General features: G+C 64.4%; 2 protein-coding genes across 4 annotated transcripts; both read left to right on the top strand.

Annotated features, from left to right (window-relative positions):
- Nucleotides 1–143: 143 nt before the first annotated feature.
- On the top strand, nucleotides 144–13,732 carry MAP3K11 (mitogen-activated protein kinase kinase kinase 11). Its single transcript, XM_084895514.1, has 10 exons — nucleotides 144–1,945; nucleotides 6,182–6,362; nucleotides 6,549–6,697; nucleotides 6,787–6,962; nucleotides 7,086–7,329; nucleotides 7,783–7,896; nucleotides 8,697–8,832; nucleotides 8,925–9,016; nucleotides 11,927–12,310; nucleotides 12,871–13,732. Exons 1-10 carry the CDS (start codon nucleotides 1,213–1,215, stop codon nucleotides 13,206–13,208), a joined length of 2,547 nt encoding a protein of 848 aa, XP_084751640.1. The 5' UTR covers nucleotides 144–1,212; the 3' UTR covers nucleotides 13,209–13,732.
- Nucleotides 13,733–13,796: 64 nt separating this feature from the next.
- Nucleotides 13,797–18,062, top strand: KCNK7 (potassium two pore domain channel subfamily K member 7). Of its 3 annotated transcripts, XM_084895515.1 has the most exons (3): nucleotides 13,797–15,359; nucleotides 16,661–17,059; nucleotides 17,850–18,062. In XM_084895515.1, the coding sequence occupies exons 1-3, from the start codon at nucleotides 15,041–15,043 to the stop codon at nucleotides 17,969–17,971; spliced, it is 840 nt and encodes a 279-aa protein (XP_084751641.1). In that variant the 5' UTR covers nucleotides 13,797–15,040; the 3' UTR covers nucleotides 17,972–18,062. The 3 variants fall into 3 exon arrangements, with proteins under 3 accessions (XP_084751641.1, XP_084751642.1, XP_084751643.1); XM_084895516.1 differs by lacking the exon at nucleotides 17,850–18,062 and having other exon boundaries at nucleotides 16,661–17,405; XM_084895517.1 differs by having other exon boundaries at nucleotides 15,241–17,059; nucleotides 17,285–17,983.
- Nucleotides 18,063–18,286: the final 224 nt, after the last annotated feature.

Below are 18,286 nucleotides of genomic sequence, written 5' to 3'. Positions count from 1 at the left end.
GCTCCGCTGGAGCACCTCCCTCTCCGTCAGCCCCTTTTAGGGCTGGACCTCAAACGTCATGAGCATCTGTGGACTGGAGCTGCCTCTACTTCCGGGTCAGAGCTCGGATTAGGAGTGCAGAGAGCGACACTCCAGGGCAGGCGGGAGTAGTCAAAATAGGATAGCATCGTTTTTCTTAAAGTGACAGGCTCAAGGCAATTGGGGTCAACACTGTGGCGGAGGGCGCCTTGATTCTGACGCCAATCCCTGGGCTACGCTCAGGACAGGTCTCAGGCCTCCGCCTCCTTGGGAAGAGGCATGAAGAAGCGGACTGCTTCCCCGGTGAGGGGCAGAGGAGCGCCTGAGACAACCGGTTCCAAGAATGTGAGGTGCAGCCAGTTCTGCCCTCCTCCCATCTCCCCCACCCGCCCCACTGGCTCTGCCGAGCGAGCCCCAATTTCAGACAGGAGGAGGAGGCGCGGAGAGGATGGGTCACAGCGTCGGAGCCGAGACCAGACGCGGGTCTGCTCCACTTCCAAGCCGGGCTCCTAACTGAGGCCAAGGGCGGGGGTGGCCCGTCCTCAGAGACCACTCCGACCGGGGAGGGCTCCACCCCCCCTCCTCTGGTCTCTCCTCCACCGCGACCGGGAGCTGCCCCGCTCCGTCCCCACAGCCTCCGTCCAGAGCCTGCTACCAGCCGCGTCATCTGATGCTGTTTCCTGCAGGAGGGAGAAGAGCGGAAAAAAGTGAAACTCCACCCTCCACCTCTGCCTCCCGCCCCCGGGGCCAAAGTACAAAGGGAGGAGGAAGAAGGGAACGGGGTTGGAGCCGTCGGGCCGAGGGAGCTGGGCCAGGAAGGGGCAGCCCGGCCCTCCGAGGGACGCCCCGGCCGCGAACAGACCCGCCCGGAGGCCAGCGCCGCCCCTCGCCGCCCCCTCCCCCTCGGCGGGCGCCGGGCCGGGCTCCGGACTGCCGAGGGACGCCGGGCCCTCCTGAGCTGGCGATGGTGAGACGCCGGACACCCCGGGGTCCCGGCCCCCGAGCCTGACCGCGCCGCGGCGCCGCCCCCCTCCGAAAGCCCGCGATGCGGCGGGCCCGGAGGCGATCCCGGCTCCCCGGAGAGGCCGGGGCCCGCATGCCCGGGGCCCAGGACTAGGGCCTCCGCGGCCGGCAGGGGTGGAGACCCGGGGCGCCCGGGCCGGTCCCGCACACCCCCGGCGCCGGCGCCCCGCCATGGAGCCCTTGAAGAACCTCTTCCTCAAGAGCCCGCTGGGTTCCTGGAACGGCGGCGGCGGCAGCGGGGGCGGCGGCGGCGGCGGCTGGCCGGAGGGGGCCCCGAAAGCAGCGGCTTACGCCAACCCCGTGTGGACGGCCTTGTTTGACTACGAGCCCAACGGCCAGGACGAGCTGGCCCTGCGGAAGGGGGACCGGGTGGAGGTGCTGTCTCGCGATGCAGCCATCTCCGGCGACGAGGGCTGGTGGGCGGGCCAGGTGGGCGGCCAGGTAGGCATCTTCCCGTCCAACTACGTGTCCCGGGGCGGCCCGCCCCCCTGCGAGGTGGCCAGCTTTCAGGAGCTGCGGCTGGAGGAGGTGATCGGCATCGGCGGCTTCGGCAAGGTCTACCGCGGGAGCTGGCGGGGGGAGCTGGTGGCCGTGAAGGCCGCCCGGCAGGACCCCGACGAGGACATCAGCGTGACGGCCGAGAGCGTGCGCCAGGAGGCCCGGCTCTTCGCCATGCTGGCACACCCCAACATCATCGCCCTCAAGGCGGTGTGCCTGGAGGAGCCCAACCTGTGCCTGGTGATGGAGTACGCGGCCGGGGGCCCCCTCAGCCGCGCCCTGGCCGGGCGGCGTGTCCCCCCCCACGTGCTGGTCAACTGGGCCGTGCAGATCGCCCGCGGGATGCACTACCTGCACTGTGAGGCCCTCGTGCCCGTCATCCACCGCGACCTCAAGTCCAACAACAGTGAGTTTTGGGGAGCAGGGCTGGCGGGTGGCACGGCCGAGCGCGCACACACACTGCCAAGGCTCAGCTGGACCCGCTGGGCTGCCTGGCCTCTGGAGGGAACCAGGATGTTCTGTGGTACTGCCCAAGGGGAGTCCCAGTTGGCTGGGATGCCCACTGCCCCCAAAGCAGGGGTACCAGGCACCAGAGTCCCTCATGCCCCAGCCGCAGTGCTGGGCCCCAGCTTACAGAGGCTGACACACTGGGACCGCTCAGGTGGGCCACAATGGTCCGGCCTAATGATGGCCACCTCATGGTAGCAGAACACTGGGTGCTGCCACTCGCCTTCCTGGCCCCTAAAATTCACACTTGTGCTGCTGGCTCTCTCCTCTCCCCTCCTCTGTGACGGGCAGGTACTCCAGACAAAGATCTCCGAGGGGAGAGCCTGGGGGTCCTGGTGGTCGTGGGCTGCAACTCCCGCCCTCCCCCTCCCCCTCCCCCTGGCTGCATGACCTCCAGGTGGTTATTTCACTCAGAGCCTCAATTTCAGGCTCTGTGAAAAGGGAGTAACAGGGAGGGGGAAATGGCTTCACAGCCTTGACAAGCCCTGGTGTCTGCTGCCCGCACACAGTAGGTCCTCAGTCGTGAGTGTGGACATTTGGGGGTTGGATCACCACTGGGGCCTCGCCCGGAACAGCCCTTGGGTGGGGGGGGGACGGGGCCTCCGTCCTCGGCCGTTTGGGAGTGCACACTGCTCAGCAGGGACCACAAGAAGGAGTGACAGTTCAGAGCGCGTCCTCGAGCAGCAGGCTTCACCCAGGCCAAGGCGGTCAGCGTCCAGAGAGGCGCCCAGCTGAACGCCCAGCGGGGCCTGGCCAGAGCGAAGGCCAGGAGGCGGCACCCAGCACACAGTGGGGGGACACAGGGCTGGGCCTGGGGAGGCCGGGTGCAGGCTGTGGAGCAAACGGAAGCGCAGGAGGGGCCGGCGGGATTACTGGAGAGGCACGGGCAGTGCTTGCAGGGTGAGGTGTATATTTTGAGCCTCCTGGCCTGGGCTCACCACGGACAGGAACCTGGAGGGAGATCGCTGGGACCCGGTGATTTCCAAGCCCCTGCCAGGGCCAGAGGGGCCGGGGCTGTCTGCCAGCCACCCCCTCCTGTCATCTTCTCGGTTCCAGCCATCTAGGACCCCCAACTCACAGCCCAGCCTGAGGGGGATTCCCCGAAGGCCCCAGGGGGAGGGGACTCCATCTTCTGTTTTTCCTCCAGTTTTCTTTCCAGAAAAAATGGAACAATAGCCCAGGCCCCTGCTCCCCACCCTCCCCACCGCTTCCTGCATTTCCTGCTGCCCCTGAGCCAGCTTCCTGCCCCGGCTCCAGCCTCTGCTCCCTCCCCAGCCCAGCTGCCTGCAGGGGAGGAAAGAGCTGGGGGCGGGGGGCTTGCGGGAGAGGAAGGAGCCAGGGATTGCACCCCCACTCCTCTCCGTTCCCCTGCTTCTCTCCCAGGCTGGGTGGTGGTGGCCAAGGGCAGGCGGGGTGCCCTCAGCCTCCCTGACCTGGCCTCCCACCTTGCAGACCCCAGCCCTAGGCCTGAGGTACTGTCTGCGGGATTGGGGCGGGGGAGTCCCTGGACTGGGGGGGCGCAGGCAGGAAACAATGGCGTGATTTTCCCGGACAATGGGGGCCTTGTGAGGAAGCCTGGCGGGAGCGAGGGGGAATTCTCCAGGCCCACGAGTCACAGGACTGACCAGCCAGCCCGGCCTGGGGCTGACCTCCCCAATTCTCCCCGAAGGACCCCCCCCCCCCCCATTGGAGACCTGCGCCGGCCCGCAGAAAGGAGAAGTGGGGACCGTGGGAGGGAAGCGGAAGAGGTGTGAGCGGCCGAGGCCACTCCCGAGCCCCACAGAAGCAGCCGGGGGGGGGGGGGGGGGGGGGGGGGGGGGCTGGGGCCAGACAGCCCTTAGGGGGCGCTGAGAGGGGCGTCTCTAGCTCTCTCTTCCAATGGCCCCTGACCACCCCGTCCCCAAGGTTCGCATCAGACACCAGAAGAGCAACTTGGGGTGGGACAAGTTCAAAGCCCTCGGAGAAAAACCGGAGATGCCGGGGAGAGGACGAGACATGGAAGCTGTCAGGTCAAGCCGGGTGGGAGGCGGCAGAATGGCCGCCGTACGAACCAGTCCTGAGACGTGGGGTGGGTTATCTGGGTCTCAGATTCGCCGGCTGGAAAGGGGCGCTGGCCTGCCGGCCTGAGACTCTGGTGCAGAAGGTGCTTCGCTGGTCTGTGAGGTCCCACCTGTGGCTAGAGACACAGCCAAGGGGCAGCAAGGGCTGGTCTCCAAGAGGACGGGCGGGTCCTGGCACCAGAGGAGACAGGAGTCCCTTCCCAACCCCGGCACACAGACCCCCTTGGCGGTCCCACTCCAGCCGCCTGCCCCGCGTGTTGCAGTTCTTGGGAATGAGCCCCTGAAGGGTTTGCTAACCGGCCCCGTTCTGAGCCTCCAGCAGCCAAGCCGGAGCATGTTGTGTAGAGGATGGAGGCGAGAGAGAGTCTACGGAGAGATGTGAGTGAGGGACGTCTTTAGCACACTGGCGTTCAGCATGCTCCTGCTGGGGGCAGACCCTGTGCTAAGGCTTTCCTTCAAAAGCAGGATCCCGTGACAACCCTCCTCGCCTTTATTAACTGCTCGGGACCCAGCCCCTCAGGCTCAGAGGAGAGGGGAAATCGTAGGACCGTTCTCTGAATGAGGAGAAATGGCAAGAGTTCTGGGCCTGGCGGGATGATGAGGAGAAACGGCTGGGCCTGGCGGGATGATGAGGTGGCTGTTGAGGGCCTGTGGGCATCAGGTAGGCCAGCTGAATTGACTTCTGGCCTAGAGGTCCAACTGTGGGAGGTGCCAATGGGTGGCGGGCACCCGGGAGAGCCAGCACAGGCTGGGAGCAGTGGGCAGAGGGGTAAGAGAGGCCAGGACCTGAGGGACACCTGCCCTGAGAGGGGAGGCCCTGAAGGAAACACGGCCGTCAGAGGCCCAGGAGCCAAGGACAGTGGGGAAGGGTTGGGGAGCCAGGTGCTTGGCCAGAAGCAGGATCAGGAGTTGTGGCTTTTAGGCCTGGAAAAGTGAGTACCCCGGTTCTGCCACCTCTTCTGAGAAGTCTTCTCTGACTCACGGGGCTGCGTTGGGTGCTGGGGCCCGCCCCTGACCGAGGGCACGCTGGCACCCCGCCCCAGTACCCTGTGCTGCCCCCACTATGCAGCTGCCACCTGGGCAGGAGAGCTGAGGTGTGCTCTGGAGTGCCCCAGGCTCAGAAATGCCGTTGGCGTGGACGGCACTCCTGCAGTGCAGTTTTCCACAACGAGAAGAGCAGAGGTCCTTCAGAGCCTGGGGATTCTGTTATTTGTCCTCTGAAACGCCTCTCCTGTGAGCCCTGTTTTTCCTGATGAGAGGTTTGCAAGTTGCTGCTTCTCTCCGTACAGATATGGTGGCCCCATTTGGGTCCAAGCCATGAGCCCCTGCCAAGTCTAACCATCCACTCCTACATTTACCCCGGGCTCCTCCTTTCTGGCCAAGAGCCGTCCTCTGCCCAGACCCCTCCCTTCCTCTCACATCCAGCTGCGTGAGGAGTTATCTTTCGGAGTCTCGCTCCCTGGGGAGTGGCGGCCCCGGCCACACTGCGATATGGGCACCAGGGGTCTGGGCGCCTGGTGGACTTCCTTTCCCAGAGGGCTCCCTCCTGCTCCCCACCCCGAGGGAGGCTCTGGCTCACACTCCTGCGTTAGCAAAGTGATAAGACGCAGGTCTCTCTTGAAATGGAGGCCATCGGGGCTAGGAGGCTGCTGTATTGCTAGTTTCTACTCACTGCAGTGTCCGGAGAAAGTTACAGGCCGGGCTTTGGAACCACACAGGCTGGGTTGGAATCTCTGTGTAATTTGTTTGTGACCTTAGTCATTCCCTTGCTCCGTTTCTTCACCTGTAACATGGGGATACGGACGCCTACCTCACAACACGTTTGTGTGTGACTGCTGGAACTGAGTGTACAGCGCGTGGCCTATAGCAGCCCCTCTGGAAACATCCCCCAGTTTGGTTATTTTTGTCCGATTCCATCCCAGCCCCGGCAGTGAGCTCTCCTTCCCGGGTCAGATCGCCTGTACCCCCAGCACCCAGCGAGATGTCTGTCAGAGGACAGTTAGCTCCCCGCTCCTCCCCGGTCCCTCCCGCCTGAGCCTGGAGCACCCACAGCCCTGCCTCTCTCCCCCCCCCAGTTCTGCTGCTGCAGCCCATCGAGGGTGACGACATGGAGCACAAGACCCTGAAGATCACGGACTTCGGCCTGGCCCGCGAGTGGCACAAAACCACGCAAATGAGTGCCGCGGGCACCTACGCCTGGATGGCGCCCGAGGTCATCAAGGCTTCCACCTTCTCTAAGGGCAGCGACGTCTGGAGGTGCGGCCTGGACGGAGGCTGGACGGGGCCAGCCGTGGGGCTGCAGAGGGTAGATGTGGCTGTCAAAGCCCAGGGCTGGGCAGACAGGTGGAGCTCAGGGGGAAGCACCCAAGCCCCTTAGTTCCTGGTTGCTTTGGGGTGAGAGGGCGCTGAGCAGCGGAGAGGACACGCCCTTCTCTCCCACAGCTTCGGGGTGCTGCTGTGGGAGCTGCTGACCGGAGAGGTGCCCTACCGCGGCATCGACTGCCTGGCCGTGGCCTACGGGGTGGCCGTTAACAAGCTCACGCTGCCCATCCCGTCCACCTGCCCCGAGCCCTTCGCACAGCTCATGGCCGGTAAGGGGACGAGGCGGGAGGGTGCGGGACAGATCTCCCCCGCCCACAGACCTCTTCTTATTCTGTCCCCCTCCATGCTGTGTCCCCAGATTGCTGGGCGCAGGACCCCCACCGCAGGCCGGACTTCGCCTCCATCCTGCAGCAGCTGGAGGCGCTGGAGGCCCAGGTCCTGCGGGAAATGCCGCGGGACTCCTTCCATTCCATGCAGGAAGGCTGGAAGCGGGAGATCCAAGGCCTTTTCGATGAGCTTCGGGCCAAGGAAAAGGTGGGAGGAGTCAGTGTCCGGGGTCGGAAGGAGGGAGACACTCGGGTCTCCTCCGAGCGGAGAGTTGGGGCGGGGCCGAGGCCCTCCCGGACTGACACGCAGTCTCCGCTGTCCCGGGCACAGGAGCTACTGAGCCGCGAGGAGGAGCTGACCCGCGCGGCGCGCGAGCAGCGCTCCCAGGCCGAGCAGCTGCGGCGGCGCGAGCACCTGCTGGCGCAGTGGGAGCTGGAGGTGTTCGAGCGCGAGCTGACGCTGCTGCTGCAGCAGGTGGACCGCGAGCGGCCGCACGTCCGCCGCCGCCGCGGCACCTTCAAGCGCAGCAAGCTCCGCGCGCGCGACGGCGGCGAGCGCATCAGTATGCCGCTCGGTAAGGAAGGGGCGGGCCCGGCGCGCCGCCCGCCATTGGCGGCGGGGGCGGGGTCAGGCCTTCGTGCCGATTGGCTCGGGGAGCGAGTGGGCGGGCCCGGGAGCTGAAGGCTGGTCGGGGTTGGGACTCGGCGTGTTTGTGGGCGGGGCCTGGCGGTGATATTTGCATGTCTGCCTGTGAGTGGCTGCAACGGGAAAGGGGCGGGAACCCCGGAAGTTCTGGGAAGGCGGGGCGGGGCGGCCTCGGGGAAGCTCGGCTCGGTTGCTCCTCCGGAGGCTGGAGTCCAGGCAGAAGGAGAGCCCGGGCCAGGGAGGGCGGTACACTGGCCCCGGTCACATTCCCATCGCGCCGGGCCCGGTCCCGCACGGCCTCCGAGCTGGCCCAGGGCCCCTGCAGGATGGGACCTTGGCTTTCCCTCACCACGAACCGGCCCTGCTTCCTTCCCAAACCCAGACTTCAAACACCGCATCACTGTGCAGGCCTCGCCCGGCCTGGACCGGAGGAGAAACGTCTTCGAGGTCGGAGCTGGGGACTCGCCCACCTTCCCCCGGTTTCGGGCCATCCAGTGTAAGCAACCTCACCTCCTCCTGTCCAACCTGATCCGTGAGCCCCGGCCCCAGTTTCCCTTCTTATCAGTCTAGGCTGGCACCTTCGAGTTCCCCAAGCATTTGTTTTTTGTGTGTGTTTTTTTAAACATTTTTTTTTTTTTTACAAAGAGGAAGGGAGAAGGATAGAGAGCTAGAAACATTGGTCAGCTGCCTCCTGCACACCCCCTGCTGGGGATGTGCCCGCAACCAAGGTACATGCTCTTGACTGGAATTGAACCTGGGACCTTTCAGTCTGCAAGCCGAAGCTCTATCCACTGAGCCAAACCGGCTTCGGCAAGCATTTGTTTTACTGACTTTTAAAACGTCAAACAGTTGTATGATACTAGTATGTTCTGATGTTATGAGTCCACATTTTTCTAAATGTTTTGCTAATATTGATTTAATTCCTCACGATAACTTTGTGAGGAGCTGCCCTTTTAAGTTTTATAAACAAGGAAAGTGAAAAAAGCAACTTGCCTAACACTACACAGCTGATGACAGAGCAGAATTCAAACCCAGGCCGAGTTCTGCAGTGTCTGCACTGACTGTAAACAGCAGGTGCCCGCTGGAGGACTACATGAGATGCCCCCACCCCCTGCTGCCTACCCCAGGACCCAAACCCACCTACGAAGCCCAGTTCTGTTAAGTTCTCTGTGGATCGGAGCCCGGCCTGCTCCCAGCCTCTAACCTGTTACCCCCGGAGCCCGGGTCTAATGACGGGAGAGCACAGGGGGCAGAGCCTGGCCCTCAGCTCAGGCGCCATTGGTTTTCCCTCCACAGTGGAGCCTGCAGAGCCAGGCCAGGCCTGGGGCCGCCAGTCCCCCCGGCGGCAGGAGGACTCCAGCAATGGGGAGCGCCGGGCCTGCTGGGCCTGGGGTCCCAGCTCCCCCAAGCCCGGGGAAGCCCAGAACGGGAGGTGAGTGCCTGAGCGCCCCCCGTCCGGGACTGTCTGCCTCCCCACAGTCCCGAGGCTCACCCAGCACAACGCCCTCCCCTTCCTGTAACCAGGAGAAGGTCCCGCATGGACGAAGCCACCTGGTACCTGGACTCGGAGGATTCCTCCCCCTTAGGATCTCCTTCCACGCCCCCAACGCTCAATGGTGAGTGGCCTTGCTGCCCACGGAAGGCTTTTTCTGGGGGGACTGTGGGGAGACCACCAGAAGCCAGCAGGCACAGCAGAGCGAGCCCTGGGACCCAGTTTGGAACTGAGGCCCACAGCTGAGCTGGAGAGCCCAGCCTCCCAGCCCGGAGTCTGGAGAGGCTCTTCCCTGGCTCCCCGGTCCCCCTGGCAGGCCTGGCCGGAACAGGGCACCTTCCTGGCCCCACGGCAGCCCCTGCGCCCTCGGCAGGCTCTAGGGAGGAGGGAAGATGGAATGGCCCCCTGAAAGGACATCACCTGCCCACCCAGCCCCGGCTGAGCTCTGGGTTCCCCTAGCGCAGTGGTCGGCAAACTGCGGCGCGCGAGCCACATGCGGCTCTTTGGCCCCTTGAGGGTGGCTCTTCCACAAAACACCACGGCCTGGGCGAGTGAGTCTATTTGGAAGAAGTGGCGTTAGAAGAAGCTTAAATTTAAAAAATTTGGCTCTCAAAAGAAATTTCAATCGTCGTCCTGTTGATATTTGGCTGTTGACTAGTGAGTGTGCCGACCACTGCCCGAGTGCAAGCCGCTCTCCCGTCGCCCACGAGAGTTCATGACCTTAACCTCCTAGCCCCTGCAAGAACTTCCCACTCCACAAAATACCACACAATAACCCGAACCCTAACCCTAACCCAAAGAGTGCAGTTCATTTCCGACACTATTGACCCGGAGTGAGTTACCTGGACCCCATAGGCAGGGGTCCTCAAACTTTTTAAAGTGGGGGCCAGATCACGGTCCCTCAGAGAGCTGGAGGGCCGGACTATATGAACTACTAATTCCCACTGTAACACCTCGGCTGCACTCACTGCCCAAAAAACCTGGCGGGCCGGATCAGACTCCTCTGCGGGCCGCATGTGGCCCGCGGGCCGTAGTTTGAAGACCCCTGGGTTAGGGGCTCCGTCCCTCAAGTCTGCTCCCATTCAGGTGCCAGGGGCAAGACCAGGTTTCTGACCGCCTGGCCATAAATTGGAGGTTCCCACAGCCCTCCTCGGGTTTGATCATTTGCTAGAGCATCTCACAGAACTCGGGGAAAGTGTACTTACTGGGTTACCAGTTGATTATAAAGGATACGGATCAGGAACAGCCAGGCGAAGGAGATGCATGGGGCAAGGGCTGTGGGGAGGGGCGTGGGCGCCAACACCCTCCCTGCAGGCACCGCTTTCCCAGCATGCACCGCTTTCCCAGCGCCCAGCTGTGCTCACTACCCAGGAAGTTCTCCGAGCCCCTTCAGCCGGGGTTTACCATTGAGTGGATATGATGGATCGATGAACACATCGTGGCTGAACTCAATCTCCAGCCCCTCCCCTCCCTGGGAAGTTCCAACTCTAATGATGTGGCTGGTTCCTCTGGCGACCAGACCCCTATCCCTACGGGCTTTCTGAAAGTCACCCCATCGATGTGAACTCAGGTGTGGTCGAAGGGGCTTGTTATGAATTTTAAGAGGTGCTCCTTTTACCCTTGTCACTCTGTCACTTAGGAAATTCCAGGGTCTGAGGAGCTCGGTGCCTGGAATGAGAGGAAGAGCAGGCATATGTTTCTTATTATGAACCACAATGCCAGCTTCACGGAGGCGGCGGCACCTGAGCTGGGTCTCGCTGGGCGGGAAAGGTGTGCTGGGCGGAGGGAATGGTTGGGGCCCGCAGCCCTGAGCACCAGGAAGTCTGGCGGGACGCAGAGCAGGCTGGGAGCCCGGCAGTGACCCGAGAGCGCCAGGCCCGCGCCGCGGGGGTCTGTGGCGCCCAGCGCGGCCCTGACAGTGGGAGTTGGTCAGCTGAAGTTTGTTGAGTGAGTGACCAAAGCTGGGAAATAGGCAGGCGCCCGTTAAGGACGAGCCTGAAAATGGTGGGGGGTTTACGCAGCGACCTGTCTTCAGAGGCAGAGACTGCGTAAGGGCTGTGGCTGAGGACAGGGACACCCTCCCCCAAAAAACACCCAAGTTCTGATTCAAAGTAGAAGCTCATTTCCCCCAGTTTTAGTTCTTTCTCTTGACACCCGCCCAGTGCTCCACTCTAGGAGGCCCGGGTTACGCTGGGCCCAGGGAGGAAGGGAAGGGGAGGGGCAGGCCGGGGAGGGTCTGAAAGCCCAACCGAGGAGCGTGGCCTTTCCTCTAGCGGCCACGGAGAGCCGTGGCAGGTCCCGGAGCCACGGAGGGCCGGCCAGATTGGAGTTTGACAGGTCCCCTGGGCCCAGGACACAGATGTCCTGCACTCCAGAGCAGAACGGTTGGGAAGTGGTGGAGGACAAAGGCCTCTGCTCCACCCCATCCTGGCTGTGCAGCCTCAGACAAGCCCTTCGCCTCTCTGATCCTGGGCCTCCTGCGGAACGAGATCAGTCAACATCATTCGCTAAACCGTCCAGCTGGGCCTCTCTGAGCCTGCCTCACTTCCGGAACAGGACAGAGATGTGCCTCTTGGGGCTGCTGTGCACATTGGAGGTCACCTGCTGCCCCCGATAAGCCACCTCGAAGCGGGGACAGGCAGGCAGAGGACCGGGCTCTGCCCAGCCAGGAGGACTGTGGGCGAGGGGCTCAGGCCCTCACCCTGTCCCTCACCCTGTCCCTGGGGCCCTGAGGTGCTCCTGCCTGGCCAGCGAGGACCTGGCCAGTGCTTGCCTCTGAGACACCTTTTCTTCCCCTTACAACCCCAGTTCTGGCTCCAGGCGCCGAGCTGCCTCCGGGCTTTGCCCTCGCCACTGCTCTGGCTGCACGGCTCCCCCCGCCCCCCGCCCCGCCCCCCCGTGAAAGGCCCGGGTGTGTGCGATGGGGGAGGACAACCAGCGGGTCAGGGAGATGGTAACTAGTCCTCACGCCAGGGCCAGTGAGGGATACAGAGCACCCACCTGGAGACCCCCTAACATGCCCCCTCGCCACCAGGTAACCCCCCGCGGCCCAGCCCGGAGCCGGAGGAGCCGCGGCGGCCGGCCCCGGCGGAGCGCAGCGGCGGCTCCGGGACCCCCAAGCTGATCCAGCGCGCGCTGCTGCGCGGCACCGCCCTGCTCGCCTCGCTGGGCCTCGGCCGCGACCTGCAGCCGCGTGGGGAGCCCCAGCCAGCGCCCCCCACCCTGCCTCCCACCCAGCCCCCGTCCTCACTGCCCTCCCGGCTCCTCCGCGCCTCCCCCAAGACGCCCGAAGCCCCCGCTTCCCGGCTGAGCCCCGAAGCCCCAGGCCCGCCCACCCCTGCGCCCCTGCTGCTGGAGCTGGGTGTCCCCGCGGGCCAGCCTTCGGCCAAGAGTCCCCGCCGCGAGGAAGGGAGGCGCGGTGAGTGGCCCGGGGAGGCTCCTGCCTGGTGATGGAGGGAGGGAGGGCTGGGCGGGCGTGCAGGCAGTAGGGCCAGCCCCCTGGTCTCCGCTGGGCCCCCCACCTGGGCTGGGCCCCCCCACCTGGGCTGGGCACGCTTGAAAGGAGCTGAATCCTAAGTTCAGCCATCAGTGCCAGGAGTGGAGCGGGGCCCCCAGGCTGGCGGAGAAATAAAAGGAATGAGGGTGACACAGTGATGGCAGGTCCTGTTTCCAGTGCTTCGCAGAGGTTGTCTCGGGTCCTGTAGGAACCCTGTGGCAGCTGCTCTGGTGGGCCCATCTCTGATGGGGAACGAAGGCACAGGGAGAGCCAGGGACTGCGGCTCCCGCTGCCCAGCCCAGGCCGCCCGCCCCGGGGCCTGGCTCCCGACCTGCATTGGAAGAGGCGCCGAGAGCATGAGGGGCGGGAAGTGAGGAGGCAGGCAGCTCGCTGTGCAGGTGGGGAAACGGCCCGGAGGGGGCGCGCCTCCTGGGCACCCAAGGAAGGTGCTGCCTGACCCTCCGTCCTCTCCCTCTTCACAGGAAGCACCTTTTCCCCGCCACCGGGGATATCCCGCTCTGCCCCGGGCACCCCCGGGACCCCGCGCTCACCGCCCCTGGGCCTCATCGGCCGGCCTCGGCCCTCCCCCCTGCGCAGCCGCATCGACCCGTGGAGCTTCGTGTCCGCCGGACCGCGGCCCTCGCCCCTGCCCTCGCCACAGCCCGCGCCCCGGCGGGCGCCCTGGACCTTGTTCCCAGACTCGGACCCTTTCTGGGACTCTCCACCTGCCAACCCCTTCCGGGGGGCGCCTCAGGACTGTCGGGCGCAGACCAAAGACATGGGTGCCCAGGCCCCGTGGATGCCGGAGGCGGGGCCGTGAGTGGACCGGCTGCTCCCCACGCTCCAGCCGCCCCCGAGGAGCCACAGCATACACTGGAACAGGAGCCTGGCCAGCCTCTGCCGCTGCCTGGCCTCCCCCAGGGACCCGCCCCCCTTGGGGGCCAGGAACACTACACTGCACAGGAAGCCTTCACACTGGATGGGGGGCCTGCACCCCCCGCATGCCTGCAGCCTGTGGGTCCCCCGCCTTACCTGCCCCACGGGGCCTGACACTGTGCCCAGCTGGTTGGGAGGACCATAGCCTGTCTCAGGGAATCGCCCCCAGGGGTGGCGCAGGGAGGAGGGAGGTGCGAGGGCGAGGGGCCGGCCTCAGCTGTCACCAGCACTTTTGACCAAGTCCTGCTACTGTGGCCCCTGCCCCCGGGCTCAGTGCCTGAACCCCCTGCCCTGGGGGCCGTCTGGGGCCAGGGTTCTCTAGGTGCCTTCCTGCCGGCCCGGCCAGGGTTGGGGCCTTGGCCTCAGGATCCAATGAAGCCAAATAAACTCCCCAAGCTACCGCCCCAAGCACAGCCTGTCGCCGTTCTTGGAAGTAACCAGGGATCCAACCCCTGGCAGACGGGCAGTGGGCCTGGGCCACACCCTCTCCTGGGGTCCAGTCCACCAGCTTCAGGCAGGCGTTCGAGGCCCTTGTCGGCCTCCCTGGCACCCACCCAAACTGGCCTCACCCACCCCCTCACCCTGCCAGGCCCTTCCCGCCACCGCAGGTGACCGTCTGATTGGTCCCGCTGCCGGAGGCCCCTGCTGAGCCTCTGGGGCCAGTTCGTGTGACCTCGCCTGGGACTCGGCCACGCTGCTCGCTGGGCAGCATCCCAGAGGTCTGTCCTGGCTGGCTGGCTGTCTGTCCCAGGGTCTGGACACAGGAGTGAGCCTCCCTGGCGCCTGGCTCCACTCACACTCTCCTATCACCATGGGGTCCCGAGGCTTATGGGAGTCCCAGGCTGGGCTCCCCTCCCCTCCATGGTCCACGGCAGCCAGGCTCACTGTCTCCAGTGTTGGGGGGTTGGGGGGGGGGGGTACCAGGAAGGATTTGGAATGGGACCTGACGGCACCATCCGTCCCAAGTGCTCTGTGTCCTCCACGCCTTGCCACCCTCTCCCCACCAGACCCATCCCAATCCCATGTCCCTGTCCCACTCGGCTGCCCAGCCACTGCCTGCCATCCAGGAGGCAAACAGTAATGCCCTCCCCATACGTCTCCGGGCCCCATCTGTCCTCAAGGCCCTGTTCCTCACCTTCAGCCCGTTCCTCTCACACCCCAGCCCTTTCTTTCCCACCTTGACAGCCTCTTCTATCCCCAGCTGAACTGGCACTCCTCCAGGAGCCTGCCCAGCGAGGGCCCCTGCTGCCCAGGCTCTCGCCCGCTGCCAGGGGTGCCCTCAGGGCGCAGAGGCAGGTGACCCGCAGGCTTCCTTGCCAACAGGTCCTGTGTGAACGAAGAGGAAGGGACGGGTCTGTCCTCTCCCGCCGTGTCCTCGGATCCAGGCCGCGCCCAGTGGATGGGGAGGGGGGTGACCGAGGGGTCGTGTCCCTGGTAAACCACTGCAGTGCGGTTCTGAGCCTTTTACCTCTCCGGCCTCGCCTTCCTCCGCCTGGGCCTCAGCACCCAGCTTGGGGGAATTGGGCAAATAATGGCGTGAACCTGGGAGGCGTGAGCCAGCTCCTCTCCTCCCATTCACACTCACCCAGCTGGGTCCCAGGCCTCACCCTCAGCCACCCACGCGGCACCTCCTCCCAGCCCCACCTGCCAACCCTCCCAGCTGCCTGAGGTGGAGCAGCCGGCTCTCAGGACACCTCAGACTCCCGGGCAGACACCATGGGGGGGCTGGGGCCCTGGGCTCGGTACGGGCTGCTGACCGCGGCTCACCTGCTGGCCCTGGGCCTCGGGGCTGCGGTGCTCCAGGCCCTGGAAGGGCCCCCTGCACGCCGGCTCCAGGCCCAGCTCAGGGCCGAGCTGGCCGCTTTCCAGGCGGAGTATGGGGCATGCCTGCCAACCGGGGCACTGGAGGAGCTGCTGGGCACCGCCCTGGCAGCCCAGGCCCATGGGATCTCCAGCCTGGGCAACGTCTCCGAGGCTGGGACCTGGGATCTGCCCTCAGCCCTGCTCTTCACTGCCAGCCTCCTCACCACCACGGGTAAGGCTGCCAGGTGGCCGGGCAGAAGGGAGCCTCCTAATTCCTGGGGTCCCTGGGGGCACAACCCTTCCCCCAGCTCCGAAGTGCCAGGCAGAGCCCAGGCCCTATGAGGCCTGACATCACAGCTGGGTCTCTCCACACCAACACACCCCAACTGGTGCCTCAACTTCAGCTGCCAGGAGGGGCGTGGCCTCCCGGCCCCACCCCGAGGCACACTCAGCCCCAGGAGAGGTGCCCGGACCCCATGGGCCTGCAGCAAGGCAGGGAGCAGGCCATGGGGTGGGTTCCGGGCGGAGGGAAGTGAGGGAACTGGGAGCAGGGTGGGCAGCACTGGCTCCGGAGCGAAGGCTCCGCGGTGAGAAGTTTGAGGAGATGGCAGCCGAGGCGCGGATCTGAAGGGTGAAGGGATCCCCGGCAGAGGGAGCAGCAGGTGTGAGGGGCCGGAGAAAACACGCAACGGGACACGCAGCCCTGGCTTTTTCGGTTGGTGTTTTTTGTCAGCAAAGTCGCTAAATATTTTTTTTTTTTCATCTGTTTTCCAACTTCGGTTGGAAAAATCAGGAAACCTATTTGCATTGAGCCAGGATCCCTGCAGGCCCAGCTGGCAGCAGCGGGCGGGCCTGCCCTCCCGGGCAGAGCACAGGCTCTCCAGGGCACCAGTCCCCACCGCTCCCTTTTGTCTCCTGCTTCCTCCACTGTCTGGCTCCTCCGGCGTCTGAGTAAACAAGGTCTGGCCGAGCCGGTCCTGTCCTCCGCTGTCCCCCTCTCCCTGCTTCCCGCAGCTGCCCTGGCGCCGAGGCCCTGTCCCGGGCAGCAGCCTCTCCGCCAGCTCTTCCGGGGAAGAGCCCGGACAGACTTCCCTGCCCTCTGCCCAGCGCATGGCAGGGCCTCAGACCCAGATGCCAGCCCTAGGCCCAGCGCGCAGGACAACACAAAACACCTTTGGGGAATGAAAGGGGGGGTGAGGCCTGCCCAGAGGGTGCAGAAGTATCGGCCCAGGGCAGACTGAGGTTCTTAGAAAGCCAGATTCCTGGGGCAGGACAGCGATTCTCAGAATTGTCCCAGCTACAAGAGGCCTGGGGACAGGCTGTCTCTTTCGGTTTTTCATTTTAAAAGCAGTCCAAAGAGGTTAAGGGACTTGCCCAAGGCTCTCCGGTTGATGGGGAGCAGAGCCAGAGCCCCAGCGGTTCCAGCAGTTTCAGCCACTAGAGGGCAGCCTTCGCTGAGGCGTTGGGGGAAGCTGGGACCCTAGCAGGCGTTGCACACAGGGACTCACTGCCCACCGTCTCTCTCCTGTCCAGGTTACGGCCACATGGCCCCACTATCCGCAGGCGGAAAGGCCTTCTGTGTGGTCTACGCGGCCCTGGGGCTGCCAGCTTCCCTAGCCCTGATGGCCATACTGCGCCACTGCCTGCTGCCTCTGCTCAGCTGCCCGGGGGCCTGGGTAGCTGTCCGCTGGCAGCTGGCCCCAGCCAGGGCCGCGCTGCTGCAGGCACTTGGTCTGGGCCTGCTGGTGGCTGGCACCTTCGTGCTGCTGCCCGCGCTGCTGCTGTGGGGCCTGCAGGGCAACTACAGCCTGCTGGGGGCCATCTACTTCTGCTTCGGCTCCCTCAGCACCATCGGCCTGGGGGACCTGCTGCCTGGGCGTGAGCGGGACCTGAATCCAGTGCTTTACCACCTTGGCCAGATCGCACTTCTCGGTGAGTTCAGCTGCCAGTGAGCACCCAGTGGGAGGAAAGGAGCCTGGACTACAACTCCCATACACCCCTGGGGGAGCTGAGCCTCACAGGGGTAGGGGATTTTAGTGGGAAGAACCAGGCAGGGAATTGTGAGCGGCATCGGGTACCAGGGTGGGTCGCCAGGCTAGCGGGGGGCGAAGGGGGTCGGCGGCACCCCCAAAGCTGCCCTGGAGCCTCTCCCCTCAGGTTACCTGCTCCTGGGGCTGCTGGCCGTGCTGCTGGCGGCGGAGACGTTCGCGGAGCTGCCGCAGGCCCGCGCCCTGGTGAAGCTCTTTGGGGCCAGTGGCCCTCTGGCTGCTGAGGACCAGGGTGGCATCCTGGGTCAGGATGAGCTGGCTCTGAGCACCCTGCCCCCCTCGGCTGCAGCCCCCGACCAGGCCCCGCCTGCCGACAGGTGATGGCTCGGCAGGCGTTAGGTGATGGCGTAACTCCTCTCAGGTGAAGATGCCTGAGGAGGAATCCTCCAGAGGTGAAGGGGAAGCGTGGATGTGGGAACTTCAGAGAATAAAATGTTAAAAAAAATAAAATGGTTGCCCTGGCTGGTTTGGCTCGGTGGGTAGAGCGTCAGCCTTCAGACTGAAGGGTCCCAGGTTCGATTCCAGTCAAGGGCACATGCCGGGTTGTGTGCCCCATCCCCATTGTGGGCCCCAATGGGACGAGCAGGAGGCGGCCGATCGATGAGTCTCTCTCATCATTGATGTTTCTCTCTCTCTCTCTCTGAAATCAATACAAATACATATTTTTTAAAAAGAGTGGAACTTTAGCCGATACCGGTTTGGCTCAATGGATAGAGCGTCAGCTTGGGGACTGAAGGGTCCCGGGTTCGATTGTGGTCAAGGGCATGTACCTGGGTTGCGGGCACATCCCCAGTAGGGGGTGTGCAAGAGGCAGCTGATCGATGACTCTCATCGATGTTTCTAACTCTCTATCACTCTCCCTTCCTCTCTGTACAAAATCAATAAAATATATTAAAAAAAGAAAAACAATATGAGATTTTTTTAAAAAAAGTGAAACTTTAAAAAAATAAAATAAAAAAATAAAATAAAATGGTCAACAATCCCAACTCCGTTTTTTGTCTCTTCCCCAGCCACCCCAAAGCCCATCAGCCTTGGCGGGTCCCCCTCAAAGCCCGCACGGCCCCCTTAGGATCGCAGACAACCCCTCCCGCCCACCGAAAACCGGCCCCAG

This window comes from Pipistrellus hanaki (assembly GCF_964339955.1).
Source record: "Pipistrellus hanaki genome assembly, chromosome: 9".
Taxonomy (NCBI): domain Eukaryota; kingdom Metazoa; phylum Chordata; class Mammalia; order Chiroptera; family Vespertilionidae; genus Pipistrellus; species Pipistrellus hanaki.
The sequence above is the reverse complement of the archived record's forward strand: the minus strand, read 5'-3'. Positions and strand labels throughout refer to the sequence as shown.

Bases quoted from the DNA above. Each gene is read 5' to 3' on its own strand.
- MAP3K11 (XM_084895514.1), top strand. From the start codon at position 1,213: ATGGAGCCCTTGAAGAACCTCTTCCTCAAGAGCCCGCTGGGTTCCTGG. The intron at 6,698-6,786 runs GTAAGGGGACGA...CTGTGTCCCCAG, and splicing joins CTTCGCACAGCTCATGGCCG to ATTGCTGGGCGCAGGACCCC. The intron at 9,017-11,926 runs GTGAGTGGCCTT...CCTCGCCACCAG, and splicing joins CACGCCCCCAACGCTCAATG to GTAACCCCCCGCGGCCCAGC.
- KCNK7 (XM_084895515.1), top strand. From the start codon at position 15,041: ATGGGGGGGCTGGGGCCCTGGGCTCGGTACGGGCTGCTGACCGCGGCT. The intron at 15,360-16,660 runs GTAAGGCTGCCA...TCTCCTGTCCAG, and splicing joins CAGCCTCCTCACCACCACGG to GTTACGGCCACATGGCCCCA. The intron at 17,060-17,849 runs GTGAGTTCAGCT...TTTTTTAAAAAG, and splicing joins TGGCCAGATCGCACTTCTCG to AGTGGAACTTTAGCCGATAC.